Here is a 13,272-nt window from a genome sequence, read left to right on the forward strand (position 1 = left end):
GACTAGAAATCCTCGGTGGTGGTTTAATAATAATTACATTAAAGGAAGATTTGACATCTATATATATGTTGAATCTTCCTTTCCAAACCAGGGACATAATTTATTTATCCAGTAGTGTGTACAATACCTTCTTTCTTGGGTTGTGTTTAAGAATGTAAGGCCTGTGTAGTACTGAAAACACTCTCTTGTATGGAAAGTATTGGAAAGGGTTGGCTGATTATGTTACTCCTTTGTCCATTGGTCACATTTTAAAGTTATTTTATTTTTAAAATAAAGTTTCAGTCTATTTCTTGTTAGGTTTATGCTTGTGTTCTTTTATCCTTTTTTGTGTTTATTACAAGTAGACTCTTACATGACTGTAATACCTTTCTAAGTGTTTCAGGTTATTTATTTTTGAGAGTAGGACCTGCAACTGAACCCAGAGCTCCAAAAAAGAACAAATGGATGAATGAATGAATGTTTCTTGTGGGCTCAGTTCTGTTTGGGCTCTACTTTTGCTCTAATTTCTGTAGTTTATGTAATCTAAGATTTTCCCTTTGTGTGTGTTACATAATTATATTGTGTTAGTTATTTTCAAGACTGTTTCACATGCTACAGTCAAGCTGTGACTTTTCTATTCACTCTTTGAACTGATGGTTTTGGGGTTTTGCCTTCATGGCTATGGCTGCTACCTCTGAGTATCTCTCACAGAGAGTCCATTCCCTATACTGGATTAATAGCTCTTGACTAACTGAGATTTTGAGGTAAGTATGTAAACAGATGAAGAAATACAATTAGGAAAAAAAAAAAAAGCATATGTGTAGTGATAGAAACAATCAGAGTAACATTTGGAGGATAGTCAGCCTGGAACTGGATGGCACTAGTGTTATACACAAGCACATTTACAGAATAGCTGTTTGGTGGTTCTTTTTCCAGAGGAGCTCTATGGTGACTTTGAAGACCTAGAAACAGGGGATGTTCATAAGGGAAAACCAAGCCTGGATACTCAGGTATGCCTTTGACATGGCCACTGTCAACTTAATCTGTGTAACTTATAGAACAGATTCCTTCCTAAAACTGTGGGCATATGGGTGCAGATAAAAGGTTGTTTATTCTCAGTCTTTTGGATGACAACTACTAACCTTTTGTTGTAGTCACTTACCAAATTCTTTATGATTTTTCACTCATGCAAGTTTTAGCCTAAGTGTTCCTCTCTACACCTCTTTTTGCCATCATTCTCCTCTTCTTAAATTTAAGTGTCATTTTCAGAAAACAAATTCCCTGTTATCCTGGAAATTTCTTTACAACAGTGTCTGGAAGTATCTGGATTGAGGATATTTGCTAGTACTTTTATTCATGTTTGGCATTCCCAGCCAGATTAGGTAGTAGCAGTTAATTGTAATACAGACAACTGCCTCCAGTGGCGATGTGTTGTTTAGAGCCAGAGGCTATGTTTTGGTTTTATATTGTTCATGATGATCAAAACTAAGATTTTTGCAACTCAGATTTTTTTTTTGTCTGCTTAATGAAAAGATCTCCATAAACTACATTTTTCTCTTCTGGAAATTTAAGGTTGAAGATGTAGAAGAAGACGTTAAGGAAGAAACTGACCCCAACACAGAGGAAAATGCCAAGAAAAAGCACTTGGATAAAAAGAGAAAATTGAAGGAAATGTTTGATGCAGAATATGATGAAGGAGAAAGCACATATTTTGATGATCTTAAAGGAGAAATGCAGAAACAAGCACAGGTAAGAAAACTCAATTCCTGTCAGCCTCCTTCCAAGGTTGTAGATGTTGTTTGGTCTCTCCTCCCTGTGCTTTTCTTTTGGACTCCTGGGTTGAGATATGGAAGAGTATGTTTATTCATGTAGTCATCTAATTGTTTTTTAAGTTCACCAGAAAAATATCGGAACCTCTTTTGCACCAAGCATGAGGTGCTGAGGAAGAAGAAATGACCAAGACATAGTCTCTGCTTCTGAGGGTCTCATGTACAGTGATTTGAGACAGTATGTTCATTTAAATGCAAGCATAGATTTCACATTTCTAATTATTGCTTCCCATTTTAATGAATAGGTGATATGTGGCTTATGCAAACACATATGCTGTCCAGGGGAGGTTTTTGGAAAACCCATGTTCGTCAGTGTTCAGAGGGTATTTTGGGTGAGGTCAGAAACAAAAACAAAGGAAATATGTGGAACAAAGAAAAGGATATAATGTGACCTTCCTGCCTGTGGGTGTTGAGTAGGCTATTGAAGGGAATGATCTCATGCCAAAAGAGACACATTTAAATGAGGACAAAATTGACCACTGGGTTTAGAATTTGGAGACCTTCAATGACTTTGGTAAGCATTTTTTTTTTTTTTTAATGTTGGTTGTTCAAAACATTACATAGTTCTTGATATATCATATTTCACATTTTGATTCAAGCGGGTTATGAACTCCCATTTTACCCTGTATACAGCTTGCAGAATCACATCAGTTACACTTCATTGCTTTACATATTGATAAACTCATGTCTGTTGTATTCTGCTGCCTTTCCTATCCTCTACTATCCCCCCTCCCCTCCCCTCCCCTCCCCTCCCCTCCCCTCCCCTCTTCTCTCTCTACCCCCACTACTGTAATTCATTCCTCCCCCTTGTACTGTTTTTCCCTTTCCCCTCACTTCCTCTTGTATGTAATTTTGTATAACCCTGAGGGTCTCCTTCCATTTCCATGCAATTTCCCTTCTCTCAGCATTTTCTTAATGTGGTGGGTAATGGTCCAATTTCGTTGGCTTTAAGAGTAGAGGATCTAGAGATTGCAACTATAGGAAATTTTTATGGAGTTTTGATGCCGAAGGAAATGGAAATTAGGACAGCTATTGGTGGAGGAAGTGGAGTCAAAAGATCTTTTTAGAGAAGAGAAATAACAAAGGGGTGATCTTTTGGAATAAAGTCCATCAAGAGTGGATGGTATATGGTGTGCAAGTGTTTGGCATTGAGCTGTACCAGAGCTGCCAATGGCACTTGCTACAGTAGTGGAATTGTGTATCTATTGGCTACCCAATATCATGGCTGCTGGGCACTTGTTGATATTGACTATTTGTAATATGGCAGGTATGACTGAAGAGCTGGATTTTAAGTGTCACTTAATTTTATTAGCCACATGTAGCTATGCTACTGAACAGTACAGAGCTACAATAAAAGGCCTCATGTGAAAGTAAACCATGGGAGAGGGTTTAGTATATGGAAGTTCTAAATTACTTGGTTTTGGAGTGAATTCGGAGATAACCATCAGTTGAGAGTGAGAATAAGGGGAAGAGGGGGGTATTGGATTTTGAAGACGGGAGAAAGTATGAAATAATAATTTATAATGAGAGGAGAAGTTGTGGGTTGAGGAAGCTGCAAGCCTTTGCCAACCAGCATCCAGGGATCTTTTCTGAGTTGTTTGTATTTATTGTGCCTTAGGGCAATGGAGAAGAACATAGTTGTGGCAAATCCTAAACAAAATGTAGGGGTGAAATGTATCATTTTCAATTAGAATAGTAATTCTGTCCATGGTTCTTTTATGTAGGAGTTGTTCTCTTTTTCTTTTTTTTTTTTTTTTCTCTCTTTTTTTTTTTTTGCTGTAGAGGTTCAAACCCAGGGCCTGTGTGTGCTAGACAAGTGTTCTACTACTGAGCTAATTTCCCAGTCCCTAGGAATTGCTCATTTTAAAATTTAATCTTAAATGTTTGTGAAAGATAACTGCATAATGGAGTTTTACTTTTTTCTCCCTCTCATATATAGCTTAACCGAGCAGAATTTGAAGATCAAGACGATGAAGCCAGAGTTCAATATGAGGGTTTTCGACCTGGGATGTATGTTCGAATTGAGATTGAAAATGTCCCCTGTGAATTTGTGCTGAACTTTGACCCCCACTATCCAATGATTCTAGGTGGTTTGGGCAACAGTGAGGGCAATGTGGGATATGTGCAGGTAGGTACCTATGCTTGCGTGCTCAGCAACCAAAGTTCTTTGGATGTACTCTGCATAATTTTATCAAACTCTTCTCCTCTTAGATGCGACTGAAGAAGCATCGTTGGTATAAGAAAATCCTCAAGTCCCGAGATCCAATCATTTTTTCTGTAGGGTGGAGGAGGTTTCAGACCATTCCACTCTATTATATTGAAGACCACAATGGAAGACAAAGGCTTCTAAAATACACCCCACAGCACATGCATTGTGGAGCATCCTTTTGGGGTAAAATGTTGTTAGAATAACTTGCTTGTAAGGATAATTTAAACTTTTATCATTATAGTTTTTTCTTTTCCTTTTATGAAATCCCAATTCATAAGATTTTTCTTTTTGTGGTATTTATGTAAAATGGAATCCCAAATTTATGGCTCATTATTTTTGTTGTTGTTATTCTCTTAAGGTCCTATCACTCCACAGGGAACTGGATTCTTGGCAATACAGTCTGTTAGTGGCACAATGGTAAATATCTTGGATATTTTATTTTATAGATTATGTTTGAAAAGTATATCTTGAGTATGGATTTTGTACATGTGAGTTGAAAATAACTCATGTTTAATATATTATTAAATTTCTCTTTGCTTTTGATCTTTCTAATTAATTCTAAGTAGGGTATGGAAGGAGAGGAGAAGGAAATAGAAGAATTACAATGGCACTTGATGACATTTCATGTTTTTATGCCTTGTTTGGATTTAATTTATCTAAAAAGGTATTTAAGCAGTGCTCGTCATGTGCTAAACACTACATTAAGTTCTGAGGATACATCATAACTAGTTAGACTTAAAACTACCCTGTAGAAACGTTTGTTAGCAAACACAGGCTTCATTGGACCAGTCAGAGCATGTTTTATTGGCTCATGTAACATCAGAGAAAACAGAATAATGAGCAGATGAAATCTACCCTGGAGATCCAAATTTTAATTTCTTAAACATTACAAATGAATTTTCCTTTTCATTATGTTACTAAGAAAGAAATCACCATGAAAATATTTGAGTTGTCATTTGTTTGGCATGCCAGTATTATAGTTTTAGGTTGCTTTTGTTAAAATTCTATTTTGCATGTTCAGATGTTCTTGATCTTTCTTAGCTGATTGTAAGTAAAATAACTTGTAATTTTGTAATTTATTACATCGCAGAGAATTGTACTCTTACTGATGAATTATTCCTATATTCAAATTTTGGGGATTTCTTTTAGCCTGATTTCCGGATAGCTGCCACAGGAGTTGTCCTTGATCTAGATAAGTCCATTAAAATTGTGAAGAAATTAAAGCTGACTGGTTTTCCATATAAAATTTTCAAGAATACTTCATTTATTAAGGTCTGTATATCTATATATTCAAATTTATAAATATTAAAGGAAGAATGAAATACAAGTTGAGTATTCCTTATCCGAACTGCTTAGAACCAGAAATGCTTCAAATTTCAGATTTTTTATTATTTTGAAATATTTGCATATACACAATGAGAAATCTTGATGATGGGATCCATGACTGAATACAAAATTCATTTATGTTTCATTGTATGCCTTATACACATAGCCTGAAAACAATTCAACAATATTTTTTAATAGGCCTGCATTTTGTCTACAACTTGTCACATGAGATAAGGTGTGGAATTTTCCATTCATGTCATTTCAGTCCTCAAAAAGTTTCAGATTGGGGGTTTTCTTGTACTTCTAAAATATAGGCTTAATGTTTTTAGAAAAATATTTTAAATCTTAAATAAACTTGATTTTTATTTATTTTATTTTAATTTTTTTAGTTGTTTATATTGGTCTGTGTTACTTAAGTATGCTTAAAAGTCTTAAGGCTAAGTCCAACAGGTGTTTAGTTTAGGCTATTAATATTTCCATGTGAGAGTATCACAGAATTCATACTGAAAATGTGTAATTTCAACCACTGGATTTTGCTACCTTTCTGGTTTATGGTACAAAAGGAAGAAGTTTATCTAACAGTCCAGTAGAAAAATAGACAAAATCATTTACAAGAAACTTGGCAAGGTTTCATAGAAATGGATATATTGTTCTGCAATATTTGGAGAGGTTAGTCTGAACATCATTTATTGAAACTTTCATTATTGGGGGTGTTTCCATTAGTTAAGATGATCATAAAATCAGGAAATGGTACCACCAGGATTTGTTTAGCTCTTTTTACTTTTAAGTGCCTGAACCTATTTAGTGACAGGATGTAAACTACAGTTCAGCCAACAAGACACCAGTATAAAGTTCTTCTTTTTTACAAAGATGCCAGTGATGAACATGCTAACAAGCCAGCAGTAGAATCTTCATCATTGGTATTTTGGAGAAAATAGAGTTGTGTTCTTTTTGACATATCAATGAGTTGTTACTGTTTTCTTAACCAATAATGCATTTATGAACAGAGATAAAGTATGTAATTTTATGTGTATGTATTTTTAATTTTCTTTTGCCTGTAGGGAATGTTTAATTCTGCCTTAGAAGTGGCCAAATTTGAAGGTGCCGTGATTCGAACTGTCAGTGGAATAAGGGGACAGATCAAGAAAGCACTCAGGGCTCCAGAAGGAGCTTTCCGGGCTAGCTTTGAGGATAAGTTGCTGATGAGTGGTAAATATATTTGTGGTGTGTTTATAACACTGTGTTTCCATTCACTTTTTTTTTTTTTTTTTTTATCTCTAGCCAGTGTTGATTAGAGGTTAGAGTTTGGGTCTACAGAAAGTCCAAATCAACTCCACCTTATACAGTTGCTGATTCACATTATGTCTAGAGCCTCTTGTTTGTGCCCAAAGATTAGTGTATATAAGAGTAGTTCACTTGATGAAGTCTCTTTTCAAATGCTGTGCAACTAGATAGAAAAGTTTGGGGTGAATATTTTGGGATTTTTATTGTTTGTTTGGTTTTGTTTTTTTCAAAATGGTTATGAATTTTCTTTTGAAAATGTTAATTTCCTCTGGTTTCCAGATATCGTCTTCATGCGAACTTGGTATCCTGTCTCTGTCCCAGCCTTCTATAACCCAGTAACATCTTTGTTGAAGCCAGTGGGTGAGAAAGACACCTGGTCAGGAATGCGGACAACAGGTCAACTCAGGCTCGCTCATGGTATCAAACTAAAGCCAAGCAAGGACTCTCTCTACAAGGTACAAGTTGTGCATATATGCATCATTGAAGATGTTATGTCTGCTCACCTGACAAGGAGTCACACAGATGCTTTTGTATATAATATCTTAAGTGCTTTCAATTTTTCAGATATGAAGTCTAACATTAAATTTGATCAAATATGTATATTCATAAATGTTTTGAAAAGGAACATGGGAAATGGTACTAGCGGTTTACTCTGGATTGAAAACAATTTAAACTTTTTAAAAAATAAACCTTATTGTGTATATTTGAGGTTTATAATAGGATATGTATAGATAGTAAAATGTTACTATACATTTTAGTAACCATAGCCATTCTTGTGTAATAAGAACACACATCTATAACAATAGATTTATTAAGTGTATTTAACAAAAAATCCAAATACATTTTTATAACTATAATTCTTCTGTTATGTTAGATCTGTAGACTTAATCATCTTACATATCAGCCATTTTGTATCCTTTGACCTACATCTTTTCATTTCCTTTTGCCTTTTTTATGTCTTTAGAAAAATATTTGTTCAGGTCCTTTGCCAATTTTTAAATTGTTATCTGTTTTTCTGTTATTCAGTTGTAAGAGTTCTTTTTTAGTACTGAGGGTTGAACTCAGGGACACTTGACCACTGAGCCCCATCCCCAGCCCTATTTTGTGTTTTATTTAGAAACAGGGTCTCACTGAGTTGCTTAGCACCTCATAGTTGCTGAGGCTGGCTTCCTGTCTCAGCCATTTGTGTTAACCCCTTATAAATACATAGTTTGCAAATATTTTTTTCTTAGTCTATAGGTTGTCCTTTTGTTTGTTGATATTTTTTTTCCTGTGCAGAAGTTTTTTGAAAAGTTAAGTATAGTCTCACTTGTTTATTTTTGCTCCTGTAACATGGGCTTTTGGTGTGATATTCCAAAAATAATCATTGCCAGCACCAATGTTAAAAAGCTTTTTAGCCTCTGTTCTCTTTTAAAAGAATTTTAAGGTTTTAGGTCTTATATTTAAGTCTTGTACCATTTTGAGTAGAATATTGTATATGGTATAAGATCGGGATTCTATTTTATTCTTTTTCATGGGGAGATCCAGTTTTCTAGCACTGTTTATTGATGATATTATCCTTTCCCTTTTGTGTTGTCTTGATTGTCCTTGGTAAGAATTAGTCGACTGTATAAATTTAGACTTATTTCTGGGCTCTTTTGGTCTTTGTTTCTATGTCAATACCATACTGCTTTGATTACCATACCTTTATAATACAATTTTAAATCGGGAAATGTGATGCCTCCAACTTTGTTTTTTCTTTCTCAGTATTTCTTTGAATATTGGTTGTTTTGTTTCTTTTGTGATTCCTAAGAATTGTGGGATTTTTTTTATATGTTTTGTCTACTTCTGTGAAAATCCATTGGAATTTTGAAAGACATTGCATTAAATCTGTTTATTGTTTTGGGGAAGTTAGGATATTTTAAGAATAATTCTTCTGACTTGTAAAAATGGGGTGTCTTTCCCTTTATTTCTCTCTTTTCCAAATATTTTACTTCCTTAGTTAAATTTTTTCTTAAGGCTTTTTTGTTTTGTTAATGCCGTAAAATAAACTCCTGGCTTTGAACTCCTGATCCTCCTGTCTCAGGCTCCCAAGCTGCTAGGATTATAAGTGTGCACCACCATGCCTGACTATCTTGCATGAATTTTTATTGAGATATACTCAGAATATGATATTCTTATCCAGCCTCTATTGCTCCTGCTTCTTTGAGAAGATTTCTCTGAATTTCTTAATTCTAAAGCAGTTATTATTTCTGAACAGAGAATATTGAATGTTACTGAGTATGATGTCTTTAATAATAAATTCAAATACATAAAAGAAAGATTTTTCTACATAGTTTACTTTTTGGTAAAGGCCAGTGGCAAAACTTTGAACTTAACTGACAGTATTTCTGAGGCAATTTTAATCATTTTTCTTAATTAAAACATAGAACTTAGACTGCTTTGAAAATTCAGAGTAGAGAATTTTACCTTCATCTGTTTTAAATCTTTTCTGTATTCAGCCAGCCTTCCATCAGAAACAGAATAAAGTTAAACCTCTTGGAATCAGGAATAGGGATACTTTGCTTATCAGTGCAAGAACTATGTCCTTAAATCCAGAGAGTTAAGAAGAAAAGATAGGTAATCTCAGTGCCCCCCAAATAAACTCTGGATTTTCCCTTATAAGAAACTTTGTATTGTTTCATCTACTTTTTACTCTACTCATCTGTTTTTTAGTCATTGACTCTAATGGACATTTTATATTTTATTTAATATATTTTTGCACATTGGTATAACAACAGCTATATTTTTGTTGTTTCAGACAAATAGGAAATAAGGAAATGTTGAGATCCCATAAAAGATACCATAGAAGTGGAACAATTGTAAATGTTAACTGTTTGGCCTCCAGATACGGATGTGCACTGAGGTCATCCATATTTGATGGGTGATCAGATCCTGATTTCTGTGGTCAGCAGACTCTGTTACTGATCTTGTGGGAAAATCAAAACATTGAGAAGATATTATGCAAAAGTTTAAATATACATAGGTCATAATTTAAATGTGTTACTGTCTTTTGTTTTTCTTTTCAGCCAGTCCTGAGGCAAAAGAAACATTTTAATTCACTGCACATTCCAAAAGCCTTACAAAAGGCCCTGCCATTTAAGAATAAGCCCAAGACCCAAGCAAAGGCAGGCAAGGTGCCAAAGGACAGGATGAGACCAGCAGTTATACGTGAGCCTCATGAGAGGAAGGTACTGTTGACAAGACAACGTATTGCATATTTCATTTAGAAATGAAAGTAGTGTTTTCCATAGCACAGTTAGCATTTCTACTGCAGTCTCGATCTTCATCAGGAAAAGATAAGGGCGAGGGTTACTCAAGGCCTTAGTTGGAGGAAGGACCAGTGTCCATTTTTCCATTCTTTGATTCATTAATGCTCTGCCTTATGTATTTGAATTGGGAATAATACATACACTGGTTAACCACTCTGGCTTAGCTAGTTGCACATAGTATCCAGAGGTGATTTTGTGGTATCTCCAAGCCAATTGTGATTTCCTAGTTCAGGGTGGATTTTCACTCAGTTAACATTCAAGTCATGGATCTAATCTAGTTTTGATACTGTTGGCTCATATGTTGAGGCCCCCTGAAATGTAGGTCTCATGCCATAATGGTAAGACTGATCTGATGCTCACTGGGTTTTGTCTTTGTTAGATCCTTGCACTGCTGGATGCTTTGAGCACAGTGCACAGCCAGAAGATGAAGAAGGCTAAGGAACAGCGGCATCTGCACAATAAAGAGCACGTCAAATTGAAGCAGAAGGAAGAGGAGGAGAAGCTGAAGCGACAGAAGGACCTAAGGAAGAAGCTTTTCCGAATTCAGGGTCAGAAGGAAAGAAGAAATCAGAAGTCTAGTCTGAAGGGGGCTGAGAGCAATTGAAGTGACATTTCAGAATGGATAAACCATCTTTTGGATCTGTATAGGTGGATGGTTTCAAATATTATAGTGCTTGTAAATAACAAGAGACAGGAACCCAAAAGAGAACTCCTAGTTGAATATATCACCCAGACTGTGCCTTTAATAGGAGAAGTGAAGAAGACTGTGCTGGTAGGGCATGTGTACCCTCTTAGCATCCAGTTATATAAAGATTTAAAGCACTAACTTTTTGGCATGTGAACTCTTTCTTAAATCTGTCTCAATTTAAATATTTTATGCTACAGAAAATATTAAAATAATTTTGTGTTAATTTTGATTTAGTAGTTTTCATTAGGTATGAATGCCTGAGAGTTGCTTGTGAATAATAGCTTACTCTATTATCTTCATGATAAGTCTTCCAGGAGGGGAAAAATTTATATTTGAATTCTCAGCTTTAGTGTAAAATTTTAGAGAAGGGTGTGTGATTGTTTTTGCGTTTTGGGTTTTTATTGTTTGTTGTATTTTTTAGTCATTGACTCTAATGGACATTTTATATTTTATTTAATATATTTTTGCACATTGGTGTAACAACAACTATATTGTTTTAGACAAGGTACATATAGGAAATAAGGAAATGGAATGTACTGATGAAGCTTCTTGTACTGTGCTTATGCATTACACTATGTAACTATATTTATAAGTTTTCATATCATCTTTGCAGAAGGGTCATGCTAATCATCTCTTGTATTGATTCAGTTTTAGTTTGTGCTGCTGATATGAATACCATGTTGCCTTTGAAAACATGTGGGCCAAAGAAAATTCACCTGGGGCCAACTGCTGAGTTTTCTGGCAGAATTTAAGTAATCGGTTTAATCTGGTAGGTTCTATGAAAGCCTACAGCTATCTGTGGGAAAGTGCTGGGTCTTTTTTCTTCATGATAAGTGATGGGATCAAAATAAATCCTAATGTGCCGGGCTCAGTGATGCACTCCTATAATCCCAGCAACTCAGGAGGCCGATGCAGGAGGATTGTAAGTTTAAAGCCAGCCTCAGCAGTGGCAAGGTGCTAAGCAACTCAGTGAGACCCTGTCTGTAAATACAAAATAGAGCTGGAGATGTGGCTCAGTGATAGAGTACCTCTGAGTTCAATCCCCAGTACAAAAAAAAAAAGTCCTAACTTTATGTATAACTAAAAAGAACCAATAAAATTTTTAAAAAGTGATAGAACTGTGAAAATTCTGCCAATAGTGTGTCAGCCTGGGAAACAACAGTTGGAATAAGCCTGTACCCTTCTGAGGAACTCTAGTTGTATATTTTTCTCTTTTCCTAAGGAGTAGTTGGATATGTCATTGTGCTAATAAAATACTTTAATTTCTGTTTTTATGTGGCATAATTAATCTCTTTTAAAATATGAAACTATAATTCAATTAAAAAAAGCATTCTAAGCCATATCATGTTTTTCAGTTAAGTATTTTTACAAGGTCATCCAGAGTAGACAAAAACCTAATTTTAAAAGTGTCTCATAGTAGTAAACTTGTTCAGAGTGAGCATTGCAAGTAATATACTATATATAATTGTTTAGTCTCTTATATTTTAACCAAATGAGTGATGTTCTTTAGCCATAGAGTAAAAGAATGTTTAAACAGTTGCAGATAATTGTCTTAAGATAGTGTATGTGTATATAATAGATAGTGTATGTGTATATAATATCTGCTAATATTAAAAATCTGGGCTTATATTTGGAGAACAAAATAAATGAAAAGTTCACATATCAAGAATATTTAAAATTTAAGAAACCTCTCAGGCTAGGATTGTGGCTCATTGGTGCAGCGCCTGCCTAGCATGTGTGAGACCCTGAGTTTGAATCTCAGCACTACATATAAATAAATAATATGAAGGCCCATCAACAACTAAAAAACACAGAAGAAACCTCTCATTTGAAAGTTACCATAAATGTTCTTTTTCTTGTAGAATATTTAGAATGTTTATTGGTTTTGATCCCGACAGGCTCAGTCAATAAGATGTGCATAATTTTTATAACTGAAGTTTGCATTCATTTTAGAGGAAGGTAGTGTAGTTACGTAGGGACTAGCCTGAAAGAGTTTAAAAATTACTTTTCAACATTAATGTCTTAGTCACTTGATACTATTAGAATACTTTTTACAAAAGTAAATTCTATCAGAATGTGAGTTCCATGAGAGCAGACACTGGCTTGTTTACTTTCTTAGCACTTAGAGTCAAGCCTACATAAAATAAGTGCTTAATAAACAAACATCTGCTTGGAATGATGAAGAAAGGATATTTCAGACAACTGAAGTTGCTATGCAAAGTATGCCCTCACCCTCTAAAATATGTTAAGATTTTTAATAGAAACCTTTCTTGCATGGGCTCTCGTCCGATGAAGAGGTCCACAGAACAGGGCAGAGGAGAGTGTGACTGCAGAGTTGCTACCTCCTCCGGAGACCAAGCAGGAAGCAGGTCTGATTTTATTGTGCAGTTACCATGTATATATATTCAGGCAGTAGCTAAGCAGATTAAAGGCAGTTACCAATACAATTTCTGGGCAACTGTCCTTGCAACTACCAGTGGAGGACTGGACCATGGAGCAAGCGCAGGGACTGCAACACATGGCTTCACGCCCAGTGGGTAAGTGATTTGCCGCCTATGTTCCTAGCCACTCAAATGCCCTTAATGTATGCCATGTATATAGTACTCCATGCACTTTTCCCCACACTTTCTCAATTGTATTAAGCTTTATAAAACATTCTTTTTTGTT

At 35.1% G+C, this 13,272-nt stretch overlaps 1 protein-coding gene across 1 annotated transcript in view; it reads left to right on the top strand.

Annotated features, from left to right (window-relative positions):
* Positions 1-11,846, top strand: part of Bms1 (BMS1 ribosome biogenesis factor) — a 50,252-nt gene extending 38,406 nt beyond the window's left edge. The window contains exons 14-23 of the mRNA XM_026399543.2: positions 916-989; positions 1,552-1,728; positions 3,748-3,936; positions 4,020-4,200; positions 4,376-4,434; positions 5,167-5,289; positions 6,405-6,552; positions 6,907-7,082; positions 9,675-9,836; positions 10,297-11,846. Of these exons, the coding sequence (XP_026255328.1) occupies positions 916-989; positions 1,552-1,728; positions 3,748-3,936; positions 4,020-4,200; positions 4,376-4,434; positions 5,167-5,289; positions 6,405-6,552; positions 6,907-7,082; positions 9,675-9,836; positions 10,297-10,521 (1,514 nt within the window). The 3' untranslated portion in view covers positions 10,522-11,846. The remainder of the gene's footprint in view (positions 1-915; positions 990-1,551; positions 1,729-3,747; positions 3,937-4,019; positions 4,201-4,375; positions 4,435-5,166; positions 5,290-6,404; positions 6,553-6,906; positions 7,083-9,674; positions 9,837-10,296) is intronic.
* The last annotated feature ends 1,426 nt before the right edge of the window (positions 11,847-13,272 follow it).

This window comes from Urocitellus parryii, chromosome 5 (assembly GCF_045843805.1).
Source record: "Urocitellus parryii isolate mUroPar1 chromosome 5, mUroPar1.hap1, whole genome shotgun sequence".
Classification (NCBI taxonomy): domain Eukaryota; kingdom Metazoa; phylum Chordata; class Mammalia; order Rodentia; family Sciuridae; genus Urocitellus; species Urocitellus parryii.